We start from the raw sequence: 21686 nt of genomic DNA, 5'->3' as shown, positions 1-21686 counted from the left end.
GTCACTCCTTTCCAGGATGCAGCCACCCCTGCAGAAAGGGCACAGCTCACAGAGCCCAGGGCTCCCTGGCAAAGGACATTGGCACTCACTGGTGCTCCTCAGAGAGCGGAGGAAAGCGAAGCAGGGGCTGGCACAAAGGTGTGAGGAGGAGCAGAACCGCCTTGGTCAGAGTTTATTGCGAGTTCCTGAAGCACTGCGGGCCCTGGCAGTGGGATTGTTGTGGTATTGGTGGTAAGCCTCCTTCAGTGGGAGCAGAGTTGGTGGGAGCCAAGGTAGAGAGGTATGAGTAGGACCCAGCTGCCCCCTGCTGCTGCTCCTCATAGCTTGCCCAGGCCGTGTGCATGTGGGGCTGAGGGGAAGTGCTGGGGATTGCTCCCTGCCTGGGAGGGATGCAGCTGCCACCGCAGACAGGGGGGAGGCAAGACAGGAAGCCACAAGGGAGGAGGTGTGGCTGCAGCAGGTGCACAACGCCTCTCCCACAAGGACAGAGTCCCCCAGCCCATGCCCCTCACCCTGTCCAGCCGGGGGAGAAGGCTGCAGGCATGACAGGTCCGTGGTGTAGCCGAGCAGCAGCGAGGCCGGGCTGTGCGAGGTGCCGGTGGTGAGGGCGCATGGGGTGGTGGGAGCAGCTGGAGCGCCGGGCGCTACCTCTGCAGCTCTTAGTAAGGCTGGTTCTTAATGAAGCGGCAGAACATGGTGAAGGCAGCAAGCGGCCGGTCTGTGGGCACCATGTGGCCAGCTCCCTGTAGGAAAGGGACGGTGGTTGGCAGTGTGAGTGGGGTGCTGCTGACATCACCCAACCCTGACTGCAGCCTTGGTATCCAGCACACCCTCCCACAACCCCATCCCTGGCCCCCAGCGCCCTCAACCCTACCTTGACAGTGAGAAAAGCAATGTTGGTGAATTCCTTCACAAAGCCACCGATCTGGTTCTCACCGTTTTCCGTGTAGAGCCAGGGCCGGCGAGCCACCTGCACCTGGGAGTAGCGGCAGTGCCTTCAGCACCTGCGGCTGGCCCTGCCCACACTCCTGCCACAGCCAGCTACAGCACATAGCCTGGAGCCAGTGACTGGCCTGGCCTGGGCCCTGCCCATTTACCTTCTGGCACAGGGAATCCACAAACCACTCATCCCCGAGAAAGTTGCAAGCCATGTCAACGTCCCCGTTGTACACCAGGATCCGGTATTTCTGTGTAGCAGAGAGACAGTGAGCTGTTGGCAGGGCAGCAGCCCCAGCCAGGTAGGAGGCTGAGCTGGCAGAGAGACTTCCAGGGTCTGTGGGCTCCCTTGCACGCACCGTGGCTCCAAGCAGCTTGAGGTACACCTCATTCATCTGCATGTACAGGCGCTTGTAGCCACGGTTCACCTCAAAGCTGTGGAGGAAGCAATGGCAGCATGTCTGCTCCTTCTCAGAGTAGTCCCTCCCTGCCCACAGCTTGCTCACCTGCACACCTGCCACTCTGGGGCCTCAGGGGAGATGTGCAGCGCCTTCCGCACCTCAGGGGAGTTCAGATACATGCTGGGGGCTGTGGAGTTGGTGCAGGGCGGGTCCATCCGGACCTTCTTTCGGGCCACTGGCATCCGGAACAGGTTCTGGGGAGTCAGGAGAGTCGCTGTCACAGCAGCACCTGCCCCATGGAGCAGCTGCTTTCTGCCCCTCCTGCCCACAACAGCACAACTGGCTGAACAGAGGCTGCTCACAGCCCAGCAGCACGGGCACCTCGGCTCACCTGCCGCCAGGAGAACCTCAGTGGCATCCGGATGAAGGAATTGCCCAGGTCATGTGTGATGAGATAATCACCCTCATATCTGTAGCCAGAGAGAGTATGAGGACAGACTGAAAACCCTGGAGACCAAGGGCTAAGGGCTCTCCTGGGGGGAGTCCTCAGCACCATCCATGTGTCCCAGAGGGGCCCCTTCCCAGCCCACCATGTCCCTCTGTGCCAGTGCAACCAAAGCTCTCACCTCATGCTCCCGGGGACACCTCCATCACATGGGGCATAGAGGTTATAGATATTGAGGCCAGACTCCTCTACAATCTGAATCATCTCTCCCATCTGCAAGAAATCACAAAAAGGGTTTGGGACTCAGCAGGACCCTTGTGGACCTGTGAGCCCAGGCATATTCTGCTGGGCACATGTATAGGGGCTCTGGCTCCCCTCACCTTGAGTGTGCAATTCAGGTTGGAGTTGTCATGGAAGTTGCACTTCCCCTCAGAGCAGCAATAGGCCTGCAGGTCTTTCCACAGCCTGCGGGCAGAGACCAGGACCCCTTGGACCAGGTGGCAACACTGACATGACAGCTGCCCTGCAGCTCTCTGCCCAGTGGCCACAAGGCACACAGCTTGGCCATGTGCACTCTTTACCCCACAAACAAACCCCCCTATGGGAGCTGCCCTGCAACAAAGAGCCACAGCCCAGATGCTGGCCCAGGCTAGGTGCTGCCCTTGTCTCAACACCACCAACCCAGACAGCCCCAGCCTCAGCTGTGCAAGCAGGATGGCTGCACAGCATTCCCTCTGCTCTTACTCGGTCCCCAGCAGCCCGTGGTAATAGGCAAAGTAAACCAGGGAGTTGTCATTGATCTCATAAGATGAGAGGCCGTTTCCCACAGCGATTCCCTGCGAGGCAAGAAGAAAACAACCCTGTTGTGTTCCAGCTCCCCGCGGGGCAGTCACAGCACAGCAGCCACAGGCAGGAAGCAGATGTGAAACTGTTTACTCTGCGGAGGGAACAGGGAGGGTTGGGGGTGCCTGAGGACACTCCCCCGGCAGCGGGGACAGACACGTCCACCAGCAGCTGCTGCCAGAACCCCAGGAAGAGATGAAAGGCTGCAGGGACAGGCGTGCCCTGCATCCTAACTGGTCCCACCCTGGCTGTGCCAAGCCCTCTGCTCCCCAGCTGGGCAGAGCCAAGCTGCCCACCTTCAGATTGAGGCTGGGGTCCTGCATCACCCACTCGGCCAGTGTGGGGATGTAGACCCCTCCATAGCTCTCCCCTGTGAGGAAGAGATCGTTCTTGGAGTACTCAGGGAAGAGCCGGAGGAAATCCTTGAGTGCCAGGTAGTTGTTGTGAGCAACCTGCAGGGAGAAGGTGGCACGGTCAGGTGGTGAGGCTGCACCCCATAGCCAGGAGTGGGCAGGCAGGGGAGCAGGGATCTCCCAGTCACTTGCCTCCGTGTCATTTGTGGCATACTTCTTGTCATCAGAGTATGAGAAGCCGACACCAGCAGGAGACTCCACATAGAGGATATTGGCAATCTGCAAGGACAGCAGAGGAGCCAGCAATGAGGGGAGACCCTCTGGCTCAGTGGGGCCAAGGACTGCTAGCCCCGCCCACGGCAGCACCCACAGGAGCCTGGCCCGCCCCAGGGCTGCACTGGGATGGCCACATTCCTGCGCTGCTCAACAGCACACTCCAGAGGAGGGTGTGTTGGGTGGGAGGGGAGCAGCGGTCATCGGCTCCATGGAGAGAGCAGGAACTGGCTCACTGCCACCCCGTCTTAAAGCCACAAAGAAAAGCAGTGCCTGTACCTTGTTCCATGCGTACTCATTGTACTTCAGAGTGACCCCATCGGGCTGGATCTGAGGAAGAAGGTGGTGACTGATGGGCAAAACAGGACAGGACACAGTGGGATGGCTCGTGCCATGCAGCCAGTCATCCCCTGAGTCCTTGAGCCACGGGATAGCAGTGACTACTAACCAGGAAGGGGCCATGTTCCTTGAGGAAGCCCTCCATGGAGCTGCAGCCAGGGCCGCCGTTCAGCCACAGCACCAGGGGGCTGTTCTGGGGATCACTCTGGGCCTCCACGAACCTGTGGACATGTAGCTGTGAGTGCCCGGTGCCAGCCGACGTCCCCCCGTCGCCAGGCGCAGTCCCACGTACCAGTAGTGCAGGTACTTGCCCGGCCCGGCGCAGAGGTAGCCCGAGAAGTGGCGGAAGGACGGCTGCTTGGACAGCCCGGGCAGGTAGGTCACCTCATGGTCCGGGGGGGCGGCCCAGCCCAAGCCCAGCAGCAGCAGCGACGACAGCAACACTGGCCCCATCTGCGGTGGGCGGAAGGGACGCTCAGGCTGCTGTCGGCCAGGAACGGCCGCGGCAGCGCCCCGCGAGCGCCCGGGTCCGCCTGCCCCGGCCCGACCCCCCCAACTTGGGGCTGACCCCCGGCCCGGCCCGGCCCAGCCGGCTCCCCTGGCGGCGGTCCCGGTTCCTCCACCCCGTCCTCCCGGTCCCGTCCCGGCGCCCCCCGGTCCCGCTGACCGCGGCCGCTCCCGGCGCGGCGCTCGCAGGCGGCGGTCACGGCGGGCACATGACACGCGCCCATATGACCTGCGGCCCTCACGTGAGCGGGGCGGGGCCCCACGACGGCCAATCAGCGCCCCGGGGCCGGCCGGCCCCGCCCCGCCCCTGCCCGCGCACGTGGGAGCGGCCCCGGCCCGGGACCGGGACACTGCGGGGGAGGGCACCGATGGAGCCCCATACCCAAACGGGGTGCCGGTGGGCACTACCGGCCACAGCTGGGTACCACCGGGCACAGCTGGGTGCCCACCCAGCACCGCCGGGTAAAGCCGGGCATCTCCAGGCACTGCCAGTCATCACCATGAGATGACCACTGGCCGCTGCTGGATATCACTGGTACCACTGGGCACCACCGGGCACTGCCAGCTGCTGCTGGACAGCATGGGCATAGCCAGGCACCCCGGCCCAGGTGGCAGCGCTGGACAGTCCAGGGTGGAGTGTCTGTGGCTCTGGTTTGGGCCCGGTTGTGCCCAGCAGCCACAGGGCCCCCCGAACCGCCCCCATGGCACCAGGACCCCCCTTGAGCCCTCCGGTTGTCCCTCCCAGCCGGGCTGTCAGCACCTCACGGCAGCTGTGACGGGGACAGTTAAAAATAGCTCGGGCAGCAATGGCTGCCCGGTGCCGGCTTGCTGCACGCTTCCACCACATCCACGGCGCCAACATCCGCCTGGACGCCTCGCACACACAAGCCACACGGGTGGAGAGCTTCGCCAACGGGCTCTGCTTCAGCCAGGAGCCTCTGGCACCCGGGCAGATCTTCCTGGTGGAGATTGAGGAGAAGGAGCTGGGCTGGTGCGGGCACTTGCGCGTGGGACTGACAGCTCATGACCCCCAGAGCCTGGAGGTGGTGCCTGAGTACTCGCTGCCGGATCTGGTCAGCCTGGGGGACACCTGGGTGTTTGCCATCACCCGCAACCACAACCGCGTGGTGCTGGAGGGGGAGCAGGCGCAGCCGCGGGGGCGGCCCTGGGAGCCCTTCCTGCTGATCGAGCGGGTGCGGATCCCGCGGGACACGCTGGTGGGGCGCAGCCGGCCCGGCCGCTACAGCCACATCCTGGATGAGCTGTTCAAGACGAACGTGCTGCCCGCCACCGCCCGGCGCAGCCGCATCGGGGTGCTCTACGCCCCGCAGCCCGACGGCACCGCCGACATGCACATCGTCATCAACGGCGAGGACATGGGCCCGAGCGCCCGCGGCCTGCCCGCCTCCCGCCCGCTCTACGCCGTCATCGACGTCTTTGCCTCCACCAAGAGCGTCCGGGTGATCCCCGTGGATTATGGCTGTAGGTACCTGTGCCCCTTTCTGTGGCATGTGCTGCATGGGCCAGGAGCGGGGGAGCTCTGGTGGGGTCATGCCGTAGTCATCAACAGAGGGAAGGTTGGCGTGTGCCACTGGGCAGAGGGACACAGGGGGTAAGAAGGCACAGGAAAGCCTCTGGTCCTTGTGGAGCACAGGTGAGATCCACAGTACCACTGCTGGGCAGTGTCTGATGAAAGCTCTACCGTGGGCGCTGTGCTGGGGCTAAGGCAGAGACCCCCCTGGCCACCCTTCCCGAGCAGAGTGATAGGGTTGGTTGTTTGGGGCTGTCCCACAGATGTGAGGCCTTGCTGTGCCCAGCCTTGCCTACAGCACGTGGCAGCCAGAGCCAGCTAAGATCCTGCCCTGGCATCAAAACATCCACCTACACCCACCAGGGCTCAGCACAGGACGCCCACGCGCCTGTTGCATGCCCCAGACATGATGTTCCCTGGGCAGGCACCCTGTGATGCCATCGGAGCCTGGGCATTAGCCCGTGTCCCTTGGCTTGCTGGGAGGGACCACGCTAATAAGTGCTAATTAGCACCACGCTGGAAAAATGAGGAGATGGATCAGGTGAGACAGAGCCAGAAGAAGAGCTAGAGCCAGAGTACTGCCTGCCCCCAGCACTGGGAGCCACTGCTTCACATGCTGGTGTCACGAGCAGCTGCTTCTGTCCCAGGGCTGGAACCTGGTATTCTCCCTGGTGTAACAGCTGAGGAGAGTAGTGGCTGCAGCAGACAGTACCCATGCTGCTGAGCCACCCATGGCTCTGGGAAGTCGTATCACAGGAGCAGGAACCAGGCAGATTCTGTGCAGGTGCCCAAGGGGACGGTTCTCATGGTAGTCTGCCCCAAAGGAATGGTGGGCACTGTCTCTGCAGGCAGTGCAGCCCCAGCCTGCACTCACTCAGCAGCTTGCTGCCAGGGCCAGTGCAGGCAGAACAAGGGAGTGGGATGGAAAAGAAGCACACCATGAGTGTGTGAGACCCTGGGGAGTTGCTTGACAGCCACAAGAGAAAGAAATGCAAACCAGCTACAGTCAAACAACAGCTTGGGCACATAACTGTCTCTCAGCCTTCCTCCTAATAACGGGAAGAGCTTTGCTGCCCGGGGCCCTTGAGCTTCCAGCCCTGCTGGAGCAGCCTGGCACCAGCCCCCGCACAGCCAGTTTGAGCCCAGGGCAGGAGGATGCCACAGAACAAACTCACCCACCGCTGCCTTTAACCACAGTGCCTCTGAGAAGCTCTGCCAGCTCCTCCACCCCCCTGTGCTCAGCCTCACTGCTGCCTTGCCCAGCTCAGGTAGACTCTCTGTTCTCTTGCAGTTCCTTCCCTGCAGACGCTGTGCCGGCTGGTTATCCAGAAACACATTGTGCACCGCCTGGCCATCGATGGCCTGGACTTGCCCCCGCTACTCAAGAGCTCCTGCCAACATGAGTGAGGTATTGAGGGTGCTGCTGGGCTGCCCCCCACATCAACAGCCCCCAGGGGTGGCTGCCTGGCAGGCTCTGTGCCCCTCCCTGCCCACTCACCCCAGCGTGTGCTGCTGAAGGGCTGGCATGACAGCAGAGCAAAGTGGGGTTGGGATTTTCCCCACACTGATGGTGTGGCATGCCCAGAGCATGGGCAGGAGGATTGATGTGGGTCAGAGACTGCAATAAAGTGCTTCCAGACAAGACTCTGTCAAAGGAGGCTTGGGAGGCTGGGACGCCCCTGTGCTTTTCCCCTTGTGGGAGCAGTTCCTCCACCAGTGAGGAAGGGAGCACAGGCCACAGTCCTGTGGGGTTCAGGACATGTCCCTGGAATTATACTGGGACTGTCAGGGTGGATCAGAGCGGGTGGAGCGTGGGAGGGCACAGCACAGCGCTCACGTGGAGGTAAATTACAGCTGGACACTCATCCTGGGCAGTTTCACTCTTGGGAAAGATGTTTACCCAGAGAACGATGAGTTATTTCCTGTGTGTTCAGCTTGGAGGGGGACGAGTCAGATGCTGGAGCACCCAGATAGCAGTGCTGGCAGCAGCCCTTGCTTGGGCACGTGTCTGTGGCCACAGAGCCAGTCACAGTGACCTGGTGTGGGGCACAGCCATCCTGACTTGGAGCTCCATGCCCTCAGCTCTGTGCCCTCAGCCAGACCCTTCAGCCCCTGGCAGGTGAGGATGGCATCCTGCAGTGACTGTGGCAGGCTGGATGGGAGAGGTCTCCTAAAATCAGAAGGGTTCCAGAAAGATAGCAAAGGGGCTGGCAAAGCCTCCCAGGCCTCTTCCACAGCACAACCAAAGGGGAAACAAGCAGCTCTAAGCTGACAAAAAGGTGTTTTAAAGAAACACGATGCTATATTTAGTCAGAGACTCGATAGTATCAGATCATGTTACAAAACTCGTGCTCAGAGGAAATCCCCAGCCCTCAACCACAGCCAAGTCCATCAACACCAAAGTGTTAATGAAGAAATTGCTAAATTCGATGTGAAAACATGGACAGTGACCAAACCACAGCAATGGAGCGAGGTCTGTGACATTCCCTGCTATGTCCCAACAACAGGCTGGGAGCTGCTGGGGCTGGATGGGGCTGAGGAACTCACCCACTCCAGAGCAGTTCCCACAGAGGAGGGAGTTTGCACACAGGCTGTTTTCCCTCCCCCACCCTTGCTCGAAGCCTTTGCTCCCCACCTCCCTGCAGTGTTATCTGCCCGGCAGTGACCCCTGCACACGAGGGCGGGTTCCTGTTTCTTGAGGAATTGAGAGCAGCTGCTGCAGCCAGACAAACAACACCCCTGCTCTGCAATGGGCTGCAGCACAGTGGGATTGCAGGGATTCAGGAGCTGCCACCTCCTGCCACCTGAGGCACCACAGGACGGCTGAGGAGCACTGCCCAAAGCCCTGCTGATTCCCCATGCTCTGTTCCCTGGGCAGGGAGGGGTGGCTGCAGCTGGCACAGGGACAGGCTCAGCTCCCAAACAACACCAGGGTGATTTATTGGCTCAGTTGCACAACACCTCACAGCTGGATGCTGCAAGAACCTGTGGGTGCTGGCCATGGATGAAATAGTTTTGTCACGTGTTATTGTACCTAGATCCCTACAAATCTATGGGCCCTTATGGAATTAATTTGAGAAACCACAAAGAACTGGCTGATGTCATCACAAAGGCTCTCGATGATTTTGGAGCAGTTTTGGGAACCTGGAGAGGTTCCCACATGACTGGAAGCTGAGAACGATGTCCCAGTTTTACAGGGCAGCAAGGAAAACCCTGGAAACTACAGGCCTGTCAGTGTCACTTCAGTGCCCAGTAAAATCATGGAAAAGATCATTCCAGCAGGTACTGAAAAACACCTGTAGGAGAATACTGGTCACAGTCAGCATGGCTTCATGAGGGCAAAGTCCTGCTTGTTGGACATGATTTCCTTCTACAACAGGGTAACCCACCTGATTGACCAAGGAAAGCCAGTAGCTGTAATGCTTTTGGGCTTCAGCAAAGCTTTTGACACTGTCTGTCCCAGTATTCTTTTGGACAAAGTGTCCAGCTAGCAGCTGAATAATCCTGTTGCACAATGGGTGAGCAGCTGGCTCACAGGTTGGGCACAAACAAAGACTTAGAGGGAATGGGGTGACATCAGGCTGGTGTCCAGCCACTAGAGGGGTTCCATAGGGCTTCACCCTTGGCCTAATTCTCTTCAACATCTTCATTAACGCCTTGGACTCAGGACTTGAAGGAATATGAAGTAATATATTAATGTTTAGTGCTAAGAACACTAAACTAGGAGGAGCTGTCAACTCCATTGAGGGCAGAGAGGCCCTGCTGAGAGACCTCAACAATTTGGAGAGATGGGTCATCACCAAAAGTATGAAGTTTAACAAGAGCAAGTGACCCAGTGCACCTTGTACAGGGCAGTCCTGGTGGTATATACAGACAGGGGATACCAGCACTGTGGAAAGGGACCTGGGGGTCCTGGCTGATGGCAAGTTGAATATGATCAGCAGTGCCCTGGCAGCCAGGAGGGTCAGTCCTGTCCTGGGTATCAGACACAGCATTGCCAGCAAGGGAGGGGATTGTCCTGCCCTGCTCTGCACTGGTGCAGCCTCACCTCAAGTCCTGGGGGCAGTTTTGGCACTGCAATATAAAAAAAGACATTAAACTATTAGAGACCATTACTCAAAAGATGCCACAAGGATGGTGATGGGACTGGAGGCGAAGCTTTTGAGAAACAGTTGAGGTAACTTGGTCTGTTCAGCCTGGAGAAGAGGAAACTGAGGGAAGACCTCATTGTGGTCTTCAGCATCCTCGTGAGAGGAAGCAGAGGGGCAGGCACTGATCTCTTCACTGTCATGACCAGTGACAGAACATGAGGAAATGGTATAAAGCTGAGGCAGGAGATCAGAAAAAGGTTTTTCACCTAAGGGGTGGCTGAGCACTGGAACAGGCTCCCACGAGCAGTGGTCATGGCATCAAGCCTGTCTGAGTTCAGGAAGTGTCTGGACAACGCTCTCAGGCACATGGTGGGATTTTTGTGGTGTCCTGCACAGGACTGGGAGTTGGACACAATCCCAATGGGTCCCTTCCAACTCAGCAGATTCTAGGATAGCAGCACCTCCCACATTGCACCACCCAGAGCTGGCTCCTGGCCACAGCTGTTAGCCAGGTCAGTGACTGTGACCCTTCCTGCAGGATCAGGAGCTCCCAGTCCAGTTCCTCTGCTGCCCCGTGCAAGAAGTGTCGCTCACTCAGCAGATCAAGGACCAAACTGCCCCTTCCACGTGGAGGAAATGACAGGCTGAGGGAATGAAGGTGCGAGACAGGACCCAGTGGAAGCACCCAGCTCAGCTCCCACTCAGTGCTGGAGCTTCTCCTCAATGGAGCTGATCCAGCTGTCAGCAGCTCCCACAGAGTCCTGTGCTCCAAGTCCTTGTTGCTGTGGCTGATCTCTGCTGGGAGGAAGGATAACCACGAGGGATTTATCCAACGACTTGTTCCAGGAGCTCTTTAGGACCTCCAAGAGGCCATCAGCACTGTCTCACCCAGCCTGATGGGCATCACATCTCCTCTCCCATGGTCTACTGAACGTTTCCCTCTGCAAGAGCTTCTTGTTTGAATTCAGTACAGCCAAGGTGTGCCAGCAGGGCAGCTGGAAGGCCAGGCTGAAGTGGCAAGTGTGACTACTTGGGCCTTCCTGGAAGATGCCCACAGAGTGGGCATCCTCCTGGATCTGTACACTGAGCCTGTCCTACCTGGTGCAAATCAGCTGCCTGGACTTCCAAACCACTGCCTTAGGCACAGCCTGGCAGCAGCCTCTGTGCAAATGCCACTCAAAGACTGCCTGATGCTGTCTTCAGTCCTTTGGGTAATCTAATCTTCACTGACATCCTCTGAGGTTTCTGTGGCCTCCAGTTTTGCCACAGGAGACAGGATCTAACAGGAGCTGAGCTTGCTGGCTCACTCTGGAGAAGAGCATGAGGTGTTTCAGGCTGACACTGAAGGGCCTCAGGGAGTTGGTGGACTCCGGAGGACAATCACACAACTCTCAACAGCCACAAGAGAGGCTGACACAGGCTGCTGCTTCTGCTGAGCTGCTGCCACAGTGGAGGAAGCCTGGCCAGAGCTCTGGGATGTGTTACCATGGCACACCAGAGAGGCAAGAGGCAAGTCTGAAGTAAGCAGACTTTGGGGAGCAGCAGCACATTGATCAGGATGGGGAGCAGAGTGTCACAGGATCAGGAAGGGACCTTAGAAACACACTCTTCTTAATGCCAGGCCAAGGTGGTGATGCAGCTCTCCAGAGAGAGCCTAGCACTGAAAATTTGACTTAACCCTGGATGACAACCTCCAGCTCCATGAAGAAGCCTCTGCTCACCCCCAGCTGCCTAGATCCCATCCTCAAGCGGCCGCTGAAGGTGGAGCTGAGGGAGCCAGTCCGGTTCGATGAGATCTCTCAGGACGGCGAGCAGCTCCTGCCGGTGGCTCTCAGTTCCTGCACCCACGGCTTTCCCGGCGGCGATCGCGGCCGGCCACTCGGCGCTCCGGGCACAGCCGCTTGCGGAGGGGCAGCACCGGGAGCTGCGCCGGGCCAGCGCAGCTGGGGCTGTCCGTGCGGGCCCGCTCCGCGCTGCCGCTACCGGCGGGGACAGCGCGGCGTGTCCCGATCCCTGCCGCGCTCCGGTGGCGGCGCGGTGCGACCTCACCGGCGCTGGGCTCCGCCCGCCGAGGCGGCACCGGAACGCTCGGGCGCCGCCCGCCGCGGCCGCCGTGCATCGCCCCGGGAACACCGGGAGCGCCGCTCGCTGTGGCCGCCGTGCATCGCCCCGGGAACACCGGGAGCGCCGCTCGCTGTGGCCGCTCCCCGGGGCGGCGTGCGGGCAGCGGCTCCTGCCTGGCTGCCTCCCCGACCTCCCTCCGCACCGCTGTGCAGCGGCTAAAGGCTCAGAGACTGCACTCTCCCTGTTGTCTCTCTTCAGCAACAAGTGCATTGCTTTCCACCCTCACTGCTTGCTCCCCACAAGGAAGGGATGGAGGACTTGTCCTCCCTTGTCCTCCTCTCAGCAACTGCTTGAAGAAGCACTTCACATTGGTGAGGAAGCTGATACCCACATGTTTGTGTCTTTATGCCTAAATCACGCGGTTCTGCAGCTCTGGAGGAGCAGGCTAGAACATGACAAGAAAAGCTTCAAGGAAGAAGGTTAAATTGTATTTTAAGAAGGCAAGTTATATTTTAAAAGGGCAAAGGGAGCAGTTGCATAACTAGTGAGTGACCTTGTAGCCTTTGTGCACACAAGCAGATCCACCAGCTAAGATGGAAAGGAAACAATGTCACTACATCTGCTTGGGGAAGTGAAGGCCGTGGAATGCTCCCTGAGGGAAACCTGATATCACCTTCCACTGCAGTGAGGTAAGGACAGCTGGGGAATGCTGCAGGTGCCGAGATGCCTGGGGCCTTGAGCTGGAAAAGGCAGGAGCTATACAGCGAACACAGCAGGTGTGTGGCACAGCTGGCGGTGCCCCGGTACCGGGGCATCACACTACCGGGATCAGCCCGGTTATCAAAGCCAGGTACAGGACAGGACCTGTGCCCGGGGCACAGCTGGGCTGCGCCCAAGCGGCGGCGCCATGGGGCCTGGCGGTGCTACACCGGGGGACCGCGGGCGCACGGCCCTGCCACAGCGGCTGCTGCGAGCTCCAGCTGGACGCGGCGGGCGGGCCTTACCTGGCGTCTGGCGGACAGCGGTGCCGTGCTGCCGGTTGTGGCTGCGCACCGGGCCGCAGCTTCGCAGCCCGTAGGGGCAGCCCTTGCAGGTGAGGCAGCGGGCGCATGGCGAGCGGTGGACGCGGCGTAACGCCCGGACGGGCTCCGCTCAGCCGCCCAAGCCCACCCCGCCATCCCCGTTAAACCAGCCGGGCGCCGCCCGCACCCTGATTCTGACCAATCAGCGCCGGCTTCTCCCGATTGACAGGAGGCGAACCAACCGGCCCAGACCATCCTGACAAGACAAGGGTGACTGGCAGCTCTATCGTCCAATCACATGGCGGCCTTGGCGCCCCGGATGGGCGGTGCTTCCTGGTCCGCCGTGCTGGTCGGGTCGCGGTGCCGGTCCCGGTTCGCGGAGGTGATGGGGGCCCCAGGCGACGCCGGCGGGGCTGGAGCGGGGCCGGGATCCGGGCCGCCGCCGCCCGGGGACCTGCGCAGCGTGCTGATCACCAGCGTACTGAACCTGGAGCGGCTGGAGGTCGACCTTTTCAGGTGCGAGTGGACGCCGGGGCAGCGGGACCGGGCCGCCTCCTCCTCCTCCGCCGCCACCCTCACCGCGGCCGCCTTGTCTCCGCAGGGGCCAGCACCACTGGGTGCCCGCCACGCAGCACCTCTTCGGCGGGCAGATCGTGGGGCAGGCGCTGGTGGCGGCGGCCCACGCCGTGAGCCGCGACGAGCAGGTGCACTCGCTGCACTGCTACTTCGTGCGGACAGGTGCGCCCGGGGAACCGGGGAACCGGCGGCGGGGACGGGGTGCGGGGGTCCGGGAGGGGCCCGGCAGGGGTTGGGACGCTGGGGAAGTTCGCAGGAGTGAGGAGGCGCCGTCATCCCGGTGCCAGCAAACAGGGACGGTGTGAGTGGCGCTGCCGGGCCCGGCCCCTGCAGGCGGGTTCCGCCGGTGCGCGGTGCGCCGTGGCCCGGCCGCAGAACGTCCCTTTCCCGTGCCAGGGGACCCCAAGGTGCCGGTGCTGTACGAAGTGGAGCGGACCCGCACAGGGAAGAGTTTCTCCGTTCGCTCTGTAAAGGCCATCCAGCATGGAAAGCCCATCTTCACCTGCCAGGCCTCCTTCCAGCTCTCGCAGGGGAGCCCAGTGCAGCACCAGTTCACCATGCCGACCGTGCCACCCCCCGAGGAGCTGCTGACACAGGAGGAGCTCATCCAGAAGTTTCTGCAGTGAGTGGGGTGGAAGGGACACACCAGGGATGCCCCTGGTGCCTGGGGCATAGGGAGGTGTGGGAGAGTATTGTCTGAGGAGTTCTCAAATGTGCCTGGGAGGGGAACAAAGGAGCAGGACACAACAGGAGCTGTGCCCCTCTTGTCTTTCTGTGTGCCCCTGGATCCCTGGGCTGGAGCTGCTGCCAGTAGGATGTGTTCCAACCTGCCTGTCTGGTGTTAACCTTGCTTCTCTGTGCTGGGCTGCAGGAATCCTAATGTGGCTGAGGGCTACAGGAAGCGTCTCACCAAGATCCAAGCTCAAGATGTGCCGATTGACATTAAACCCGTGAACCCACCAGATATATTCAGCTCAGAGCCACAGGAGCCAAAGCAGCTTTTCTGGGTGCGAGCACGAGGCTACATAGGTGGGTCCTGCTGGGTCCAGGTGCCTCCCAAGCCAAGGGGGAGCACTGTTTCAACAGAGTGGTCTGGGAAGGCTGTGATTAGGGGGCTGCCTGTGCCCCAGCCTGGGCACTTCAAGGCTGTAATACAGGTGTGGGTGCAGAGGTGATGCTGGGGCATGGCATGGCAAAGGGAATAAGTCTGGAAGAATCCCAGCTGTGCTTGGCAGCTGGCTCCAGGGGAGCCATACGTAGGGAGCCCCTAGGTATGTCCCAGGGGCCCCCACGGGATGGGCAGTGCTGGTTGCTCTGCAGGAGAGACTGACATGAAGGTGCACTGCTGCGTGGCTGCCTACATCTCTGACTACGCCTTCCTGGGCACGGCCCTGCTCCCGCACCGGCAGTACCGTGTCAAGTTCATGGTGTCCCTCGACCATTCCATGTGGTTCCATGCACCCTTCCGAGCTGACCACTGGATGCTGTACGAGTGTGAGAGCCCCTGGGCTGGTAAGTCCTTAGTGTGTCTTTGGGAGACCTTGATGGGCAAGGCCAGCCCTGCCTGTCCTGGGGCAGTGGGCTGCAGTCTGACAGTCTCTCTCTGCAGGTGGGTGCCGGGGCTTGGTGCAGGGACGGCTGTGGCGCAGGGATGGGGTCCTGGCTGTCACCTGCGCACAGGAAGGTGTCATCAGGGTGGAACAGACACCAACCCAGAGCAAGCTCTAGCTGAGGACACCCTACAGACTGGGGCTGAAGCATGCCTAGGGAGGGACCCTGAGATGAAGGCAGGACCTGGACAGGAACAGGAAGGAGACCAGGTGGGACCAAGCACTGCAGGAAGTCCTGGTGCCCGAGGTGTCTGCGACAGACTGTGACCAACAGAGCATCGTTGCAACCAGCTGCTAGCTGCACAGCATGTAAGCACATGTTGCCATCAGCTATCTTTCACCCACCTTAAAATAAAGCCGTTGGGTGAAGAGCTGGACTCTGTCCCTGGAGTTTGTCCCCTTGGACCCGTGACTGGGCTTGCACGAGGGCGGTCAGTGCCAGGAGCACAGTGGATCAGCTCTGCCCCCATGCCAGGCGGGGTCACAGGAGAGGAAGGTGCCACTTTGGCTCACGTTGTTTCCTCTTCTCACTTCTGCACTGCTTTGGCTCCTCAGTAGCTGCTTCTGCTTGTCCTTGGGCTCCTCCCTAGGACTGGGCTTGGGCTTGGGCCCAGCTGGAAGAAGGGGATGAGGCAGCTCCCACCTCTGTGTGGAGGCTTGAGGCCTCCCACTGATGATGCCCTGGGGTAGTAAGGCTAAAGAGACACAGCAGGCGCCTTGCTCTTCTTCCTGCCAAGACTTTATTAAATAAAGTCCTTTCTATTGTGTAAGTTTTACGGGAAGTTCCCGGCAAGAGCCCTGGACCCTGCCAGAAGCTTTCCCGTTCCCTTGCAAGGTGCCAGTATGTCCCAGCTAAAGTCTCAGCCACTCCAGGATCCCCTGCAGGGGAGGAGCAGCTTTGGGCAGCACCAGTGTGGGTGGTGGACCCCCGTGAGTCCCCAGCCCTGCAAAACAGACTAACCACAGAGAAAGTGCATTCAGGAGGCAGCTCCAGGCATGGACTGTGCTGCCTGTGGGACTGCAGTGCTGCTTCCCTGTCCCATTGCCACCCATGGCATTTCCCTCCCTTTTCCCAGCCGCCACAGGCATGTGAGCTTCCCCTCCCACCCATGTGAGCACAGGTGGCTCATTCCAGAGGTTCCTTGATCAGGCATTCCTTCAGGGAAGGCTGCTGCTGCAGGGCCAGCCCCGCTTCCCGCAGGTCCTGCAGCCGGGCCTCCGAGCGCCGCTTGTCCTTGCCCACCTTCCAGGCCAGGTGGACGTGGGCCTGTAGGAAGGGTCCCAGGAGCGGGTGGCTGCCCTGGGCCTCCAGCAGCTGCAGCGCCTGCTCGCAGCAGCCATGGGCCTCACTGAGCTGGTCCAGCTCCTGGTGGCACACGGCCAGCCCCGCCAGTGTCAGCAGGAAGCGGCCGGAGCTGCAGACCCCCAGGCGGTCCTGCAGCCGGTAGGCGTTGGCCCAGGTGGCCAGGGCCTCGCGGTACATGCCCGTGCACGTCAGGCGCTGCGCGGCCTGCAGGTCCGGCAGGAAGAAGAACTCGAGGAACTCAGGAGAGCGGCGGATCTCGTCGATGGAGTGCAGGTGGGACAGGAACTGTTCGAAGGCTCGGCTCCGCTTGGCAATGGTCTCAGCGGTGAAGTTGCGGCGCAGTCTCTTCCTGGGGAAGGCAATGCTGGCCATGTCGCAGCTGAAGCGGCAGCGCAGGCGGCGGTTCAGCTGCTCGAAGTCCGAGTAGCGCCTGGCGATGGTGGCAGGGGCCTTGTCAAACTGGCCGGAGCGGATCAGGTAGATGGTGTAGAGCTGCGGGTGAGGCAGGTGTCAGGCAGTGCTGTGGGCACGCTGCTCCCGGCACAAGCACAGCGGGGTGTGCGGCCTCAAAGGGGCTGGAGGAGTTTGCCCGAACAGAAGGGAGTGGCTTGGGCTGCTGCAGCCGCAGCACCCATCAGCCATAGTTACCTGAGGCTCATCTGAGCCGCCGGCACCATCCGAGCAGCACGGGGAAAGAGGAAAAAAATAAGCATCCCTGCTCCGGGGAGAGCAGGACTCGCACCCAACCCGTGCCCGCCCAGCCGCGCCGGGCTCACTCACCACGTACTTGGAAGAGCGCTCGCTGACCACGCTGGCGCTGGTGACCTCGAAGAGCAGGCGCTGCGGTGCCAGGCTGCCCCGCGACCTCCGCCACAGCTCCTGCAGCTGCCGGGTCAGCAGGCTGCCGCCGGGACGCTCCGCCACAGAGACCCACTCTGTGCCGGGAGAGGGGTGTCAGTGCCCGCCGTGGGGACAGGGCTCTGACATCTGTCAGGTTGCCGGACGCCACCATCCCACGAGGGTCCCTGGAGTCACCCCAGTCCCCCCAGCTCGCCATCCCAGCACCTGCCTCCGTCCTCCGTGCCCGCTGCCGCCCCCGGCGCCTGCGGCGGCTCCTCCAGCTCCTCGCTAGCTCCGTCCCCCTCCTCCTCCTCCTCCTCCTCGTCCTCGTGGCTGGTGAAGCTCAGGGTGCCGCTGAGGCGCGTCGACAGCCCCTCGGTGTCGTCCTCCAGCTCCGAGCTCTCCGGGCAGTCCTCGGCCTCGCCGCCGCCCGCCGGCTCCTCGCGGCCGGCCTCGCCCGCCAGCGCGTGCCGCAGCCGGTGCAGGATGCGGGCGGCCATCGCTGCCGGGGGGTCCGGGCCGGCACCGCGACACGGCGGGGCCCGGGGCTGCCCACCGCGGCACGGCCCCCCGCGGGGACAGCCCGGCCCCGGGACGCGCTCCCGGTGCTGCCCCCGCCCCGCTCCGTTCGCGCTGCCCCGGGCCGGGCCGGGCCGAGCCGGGTGGTGCCGAGCGATGGCCGCTCCGCCACGGCTCGTCCCGGGATCCTCCCTGCGCGGCTCCGCCTCCGCCGGGAACCCGGATCGGGGCGGCAGAGCCGGCACCGCCCGGCACGGCCGGGATCGGGATCGGCGCTTGCGGCACCGTCCGGCGCCATCGGGATCGGCTCTCCCGGCACTGCCCGGCACGGCCGAGATCGGGATCGGTCCCTGCGGCACCGCCCGGGACTCCCGGATCACGGTCAGGGCTCAGCCTGGCCCTGCCCGCAGCCCCTGCCTAGGAACCGACCCCGCCCTTCTCGGTCTCGGCCCCTCTGTCCCCTGTCCGGGATGTCGTGGTCGGATATCTGCCCTGGGGCCACAGAAGCCACACATATCGGTGCTCGGCGCTGTGGTGTCCCAGGGTCTTGACACCCCAATACCTTGGCACCGCTGTGCCCTGACAGCCAGATTCCCCTACACCCCTGTATCCTGCAATTCAAACTCAGTCTCCTTTTCCCACTGGGATGTGCCCCGGGCCACCTTGGCACCTTGGCACCCTGCCACCCTGGCCTCAGTCGGCCTCACCACGCGCCCCATGGCCAGCCAGCACCTCCGGCACTTGCCCAGCCTTTTTTAGTGTCTGTCTGCTCACTCCTCACTGCTTCCTTGGGAATGTCTATAAATATCGAGGAACCAGCCCAGCTGCTCCCATCGCTCTGTCCATTGCTTGCCCAGTGTGCCCTGTTCCAGCACCCTGCACCCCACTCAGCTCAGATGGGACCCCTGACCTTCCCTGGGCAGGGTGGGATGCACTAGGGGCTGGATTTGTTCCCAGTTCCCACCTGGTGAATGGGGGTCCCAGCAAAAGCAGAAGCCAGAAAACCCCTGGGTATCCCTGGCACTGGGACCTTATGGGACAGAGATTTGTCACCCTGTCCCCACTGCAGCCCTGGGGCTCTGAGCACCACAGGGTATGGGCCACTAGGCCAGTGTGTCCCCAGAGCCATGGGCCCCAGCCGGTCCTGGCAGCAGTGGCTGGCACGGGCTGTGAGTGTGAGGACTGAGCCTTCGAGGAGGCACCGGGCATAATTCCCACTCCTCAGAAGCACGAAAAAATGGAGCCATTTCCGGAACAGGTGCCAACAGCACTGGGGACCCCAAACCATGGGGCTCATGCTCCAAATCTCTCCAGGGACTTCATGCCCCAGGCCCCACAGGGGACCCCTTCCTTTTCTGGGGTGGGGGGCTGCAGCACTGCTCTGTCTGGGGCCCCTGGAGCAGAAAATGGGGGTGCAGGTGGGGGACGCTGTGTTGGGGAAACCCAGCTTCATATTGGGAGCTTGGGCCAGGAAGGGCTGCATTTTCAGGGGCCGGTGGGTGATAGTCCATGCCCCTTGAGCAGGGGGACCCCGTCCCCCTCACCCAGCTGATGCTAATGGCTCCAGGGCTATTTTTAACCCCCTCATTGCTGAGTTGCCTTGGATGGGGGTGTTGGGGGTGGGCAGAGCTGAGCTCCTGCCACAGCTTTGATCTCCCTCCTGAAGGGCTTGAATTTCCATCCCAGCCTCATCCCCATGTTAATCCCAGCCCTTGACCAATAAAGCTTTGGCTAAATTAGGTAAAGGCGCCAGTTGCCAGTGAGAGGGGCTGAGTGCTGCCAGAGCGCTGATAGGCTGAGGGGGCCAGGGGGCAGTAGCTGGAGGCACATCCCACAGAGGAGACACTACAAATTGGGGTGCCAGGGGCACCACGAAGCTTCTGGGAGTTCCTGCTGCAGGAGCCGGTGATTCTCTGGGGGTGGGAAGCTCCATAAATTCCCAAGATGGTGAGTGTTCCTGTGTGCTGTGTGCCGTGTGCCAGAAAGAGACCTGACTGGGCAGGGGGCACCAGGGGGGTCTGGGCTGTGCCTCTGCAGCAGAGGGGAGCAGGGATATGGTGCCCAGTGCTGGGCTGACCATGGCAGTGAGGGCAGCAAGGCGTTGGGGTGGTGCAGGGTCCCCACAGAACAGAACTGAGGATGAGTGTGTGCTGCTGAGGGGGTGCAGGTGCCTGGGGACACCATCTCAGCCCTGTTGGGAGCTCAGGGCTGCACAGAGGCAGGGGCAGCAGGGGGTGGCTGAAAGCCGAGTGCTGGGTCATGCGACACGGCCTTGCTGCTGGCTCCATGGCCGGCCTGCGCCTCCAGGAGAAACTCGATCAGGGCTGACAGGTGCCACGGCTGTAGCCCCAACGATCCCTACAAGGGGAGCTGAGGAGTTCCCAAAAATAGCTCTGCATGCCCAAGATGCCAAGGCTGAACATAGGGACCGTGACCCCAGCACAATGGAGCCCCCCAGATAATGGGGGACTCAGGCAGGGGCTCCCTGCAGCCCTCCATGTTCATGGATGGCCTGGAAGGCATCAGAACTGTAGGGATTGCTGGTGTCTGTGGTTTATGCCAGCACAGGATTGTCCTGCAGCAGGGCAGAGGCTCTTCCCACAGCCAAGCACTGTTGGGCCATGCTGTATGAGGGGTCTCTGGTCTGATATGGGTGACCCCTCTCCCTTGCCTTGCAGACGGACCAGCAGGCAGAAGCCCGTGCCTTCCTCAGCGAGGAGATGATTGCAGGTGAGTGTAGGGACATCAGGGACAGGGGCCAGTCATGGCCATGGTGCAGGGCCTGGCTCTGCCCCACTGCTCAGAGACCTGACCTGTCTCTCCACAGAGTTCAAAGCCGCCTTCGACATGTTCGATGCTGACGGCGGTGGAGACATCAGCACCAAGGAGTTGGGGACAGTGATGAGAATGCTGGGCCAGAACCCCACCAAAGAGGAGTTGGATGCCATCATTGAGGAGGTGGACGAGGATGGTGAGCAGCCCTCGGTGGCTGGTGGCAGGGTGGGAGCTGGACCCTGGGCAGGCAGCCTGACCCACGCTTGGCTTCCTCCCCACAGGCAGCGGCACCATCGACTTCGAGGAGTTCTTGGTCATGATGGTGCGCCAGATGAAAGAGGATGCCAAAGGCAAGTCTGAGGAGGAGCTGGCCAACTGCTTCCGCATCTTTGACCGGTGAGTGTGGGGGCGAAGTGGCCCATCCTGTCCGTGGGAGCAAGCAAGGTCCCATCCCTCCCTCTCCCTCCTGCAGGAATGCAGATGGGTTCATTGACATCGAGGAGCTGGGTGAGATCCTGAGGGCCACCGGGGAGCCTGTCACTGATGAGGACATAGAGGACATGATGAAGGACTCAGACAAGAACAATGACGGTCGCATTGACTTTGATGGTGAGCAATGGCCCCAGCCAAGCACCCATGTTGTGCACCCAGGCAGAGCCATGGGCTGAGGCTGCTGTTCTCTTGCAGAGTTCCTGAAGATGATGGAGGGTGTGCAGTAAGGGACCAGACATTCCTCAGGCCAGCTGCTGCACCCAGCCCTGCTCCCCTGCTGTCCAGGGAGCAGCAGCTCCACAGCATCTGGCCCTCAGCACTGGCTGGGACCTCGCTCTGTGCCAGGGTCCTGGTCTCACCTCACCACCGGCGGCTGAGCTTTTCCTCCTATCTGTCACCTGTGGCTTTGATTCCAGCCTCAATTAAAGAGGAAAGGCTTGAGCTGCTGGTGCAGGATTTCACTGGGGGTGCATGGGAAGGGGGACTGTGGCAGTGTGTCCCTGCTCTGCTCCCCAGAGAGGGAACGTGGGCGGGCTCGCACCACAGGCAGTGCTACAGGGGCAGCCCGGAGTTGTGGTTCCCACGGCCTCTTGGGCAGGCGCCAGTGCTGAGCTCAGAGTTTCCGTGCAGAGCAGCTCGTTCACACGCCAGAGGCTGAGAGAGGATGGCCCTGAGGGTCCTGCGCCAGGGCAGGGCTGTGGGACCACCGGGGCTTAGAGAGCCCCACACTGGGACCCACATCTCCCACCCAGAGGACCTGGCT

The 21686-nt window shown here is 61.6% G+C and overlaps 6 protein-coding genes across 7 annotated transcripts; 3 read left to right on the top strand and 3 right to left on the bottom strand.

The window, feature by feature from the left end:
* Positions 1 to 141: 141 nt before the first annotated feature.
* On the bottom strand, positions 142 to 12996 carry CTSA (cathepsin A). 2 transcript variants are annotated; one of them, XM_064730302.1, is made up of 15 exons: positions 12788 to 12996; positions 3883 to 4043; positions 3700 to 3811; positions 3531 to 3581; positions 3171 to 3257; positions 2922 to 3077; positions 2527 to 2618; positions 2163 to 2247; positions 1964 to 2055; positions 1729 to 1807; positions 1443 to 1591; positions 1296 to 1371; positions 1098 to 1187; positions 875 to 976; positions 142 to 743 (listed from the first exon to the last, which is right to left on the bottom strand). In XM_064730302.1, the coding sequence occupies exons 1-15, from the start codon at positions 12959 to 12961 to the stop codon at positions 660 to 662; spliced, it is 1590 nt and encodes a 529-aa protein (XP_064586372.1). In that variant the 5' UTR covers positions 12962 to 12996; the 3' UTR covers positions 142 to 659. The 2 variants fall into 2 exon arrangements, with proteins under 2 accessions (XP_064586372.1, XP_064586373.1); XM_064730303.1 differs by lacking the exon at positions 12788 to 12996 and adding an exon at positions 4258 to 4346.
* NEURL2 (neuralized E3 ubiquitin protein ligase 2) lies at positions 4790 to 10368 on the top strand. Its single transcript, XM_064730306.1, has 3 exons — positions 4790 to 5579; positions 6920 to 7036; positions 10258 to 10368. Exons 1-2 carry the CDS (start codon positions 4904 to 4906, stop codon positions 7033 to 7035), a joined length of 792 nt encoding a protein of 263 aa, XP_064586376.1. The 5' UTR covers positions 4790 to 4903; the 3' UTR covers position 7036; positions 10258 to 10368.
* On the bottom strand, positions 10358 to 11838 carry ZSWIM1 (zinc finger SWIM-type containing 1). The gene is given in 4 exon segments (XM_064730002.1): positions 10358 to 10857; positions 10860 to 10998; positions 11313 to 11446; positions 11568 to 11838. Coding segments are annotated over 4 exon segments (981 nt in total). The 3' UTR covers positions 10358 to 10420.
* ACOT8 (acyl-CoA thioesterase 8) lies at positions 12408 to 15362 on the top strand. The gene is made up of 7 exons (XM_064730305.1): positions 12408 to 12472; positions 13035 to 13321; positions 13407 to 13543; positions 13778 to 14003; positions 14253 to 14410; positions 14702 to 14893; positions 14991 to 15362. Exons 2-7 carry the CDS (start codon positions 13104 to 13106, stop codon positions 15107 to 15109), a joined length of 1050 nt encoding a protein of 349 aa, XP_064586375.1. The 5' UTR covers positions 12408 to 12472; positions 13035 to 13103; the 3' UTR covers positions 15110 to 15362.
* A 350-nt stretch (positions 15363 to 15712) lies between these two features.
* On the bottom strand, positions 15713 to 17834 carry SNX21 (sorting nexin family member 21). Its single transcript, XM_064729882.1, has 3 exons — positions 17367 to 17834; positions 17078 to 17232; positions 15713 to 16789 (listed from the first exon to the last, which is right to left on the bottom strand). Exons 1-3 carry the CDS (start codon positions 17635 to 17637, stop codon positions 16118 to 16120), a joined length of 1098 nt encoding a protein of 365 aa, XP_064585952.1. The 5' UTR covers positions 17638 to 17834; the 3' UTR covers positions 15713 to 16117.
* On the top strand, positions 17813 to 21150 carry TNNC2 (troponin C2, fast skeletal type). Its single transcript, XM_064730342.1, has 6 exons — positions 17813 to 18037; positions 20329 to 20386; positions 20484 to 20627; positions 20713 to 20827; positions 20904 to 21040; positions 21119 to 21150. Exons 1-6 carry the CDS (start codon positions 17813 to 17815, stop codon positions 21148 to 21150), a joined length of 711 nt encoding a protein of 236 aa, XP_064586412.1.
* The last annotated feature ends 536 nt before the right edge of the window (positions 21151 to 21686 follow it).

This window comes from Zonotrichia leucophrys, chromosome 20 (genome assembly GCF_028769735.1).
Source record: "Zonotrichia leucophrys gambelii isolate GWCS_2022_RI chromosome 20, RI_Zleu_2.0, whole genome shotgun sequence".
In the NCBI taxonomy this organism is placed as follows: Eukaryota; Metazoa; Chordata; class Aves; order Passeriformes; family Passerellidae; genus Zonotrichia; species Zonotrichia leucophrys.
The sequence above is the reverse complement of the archived record's forward strand: the minus strand, read 5'-3'. Positions and strand labels throughout refer to the sequence as shown.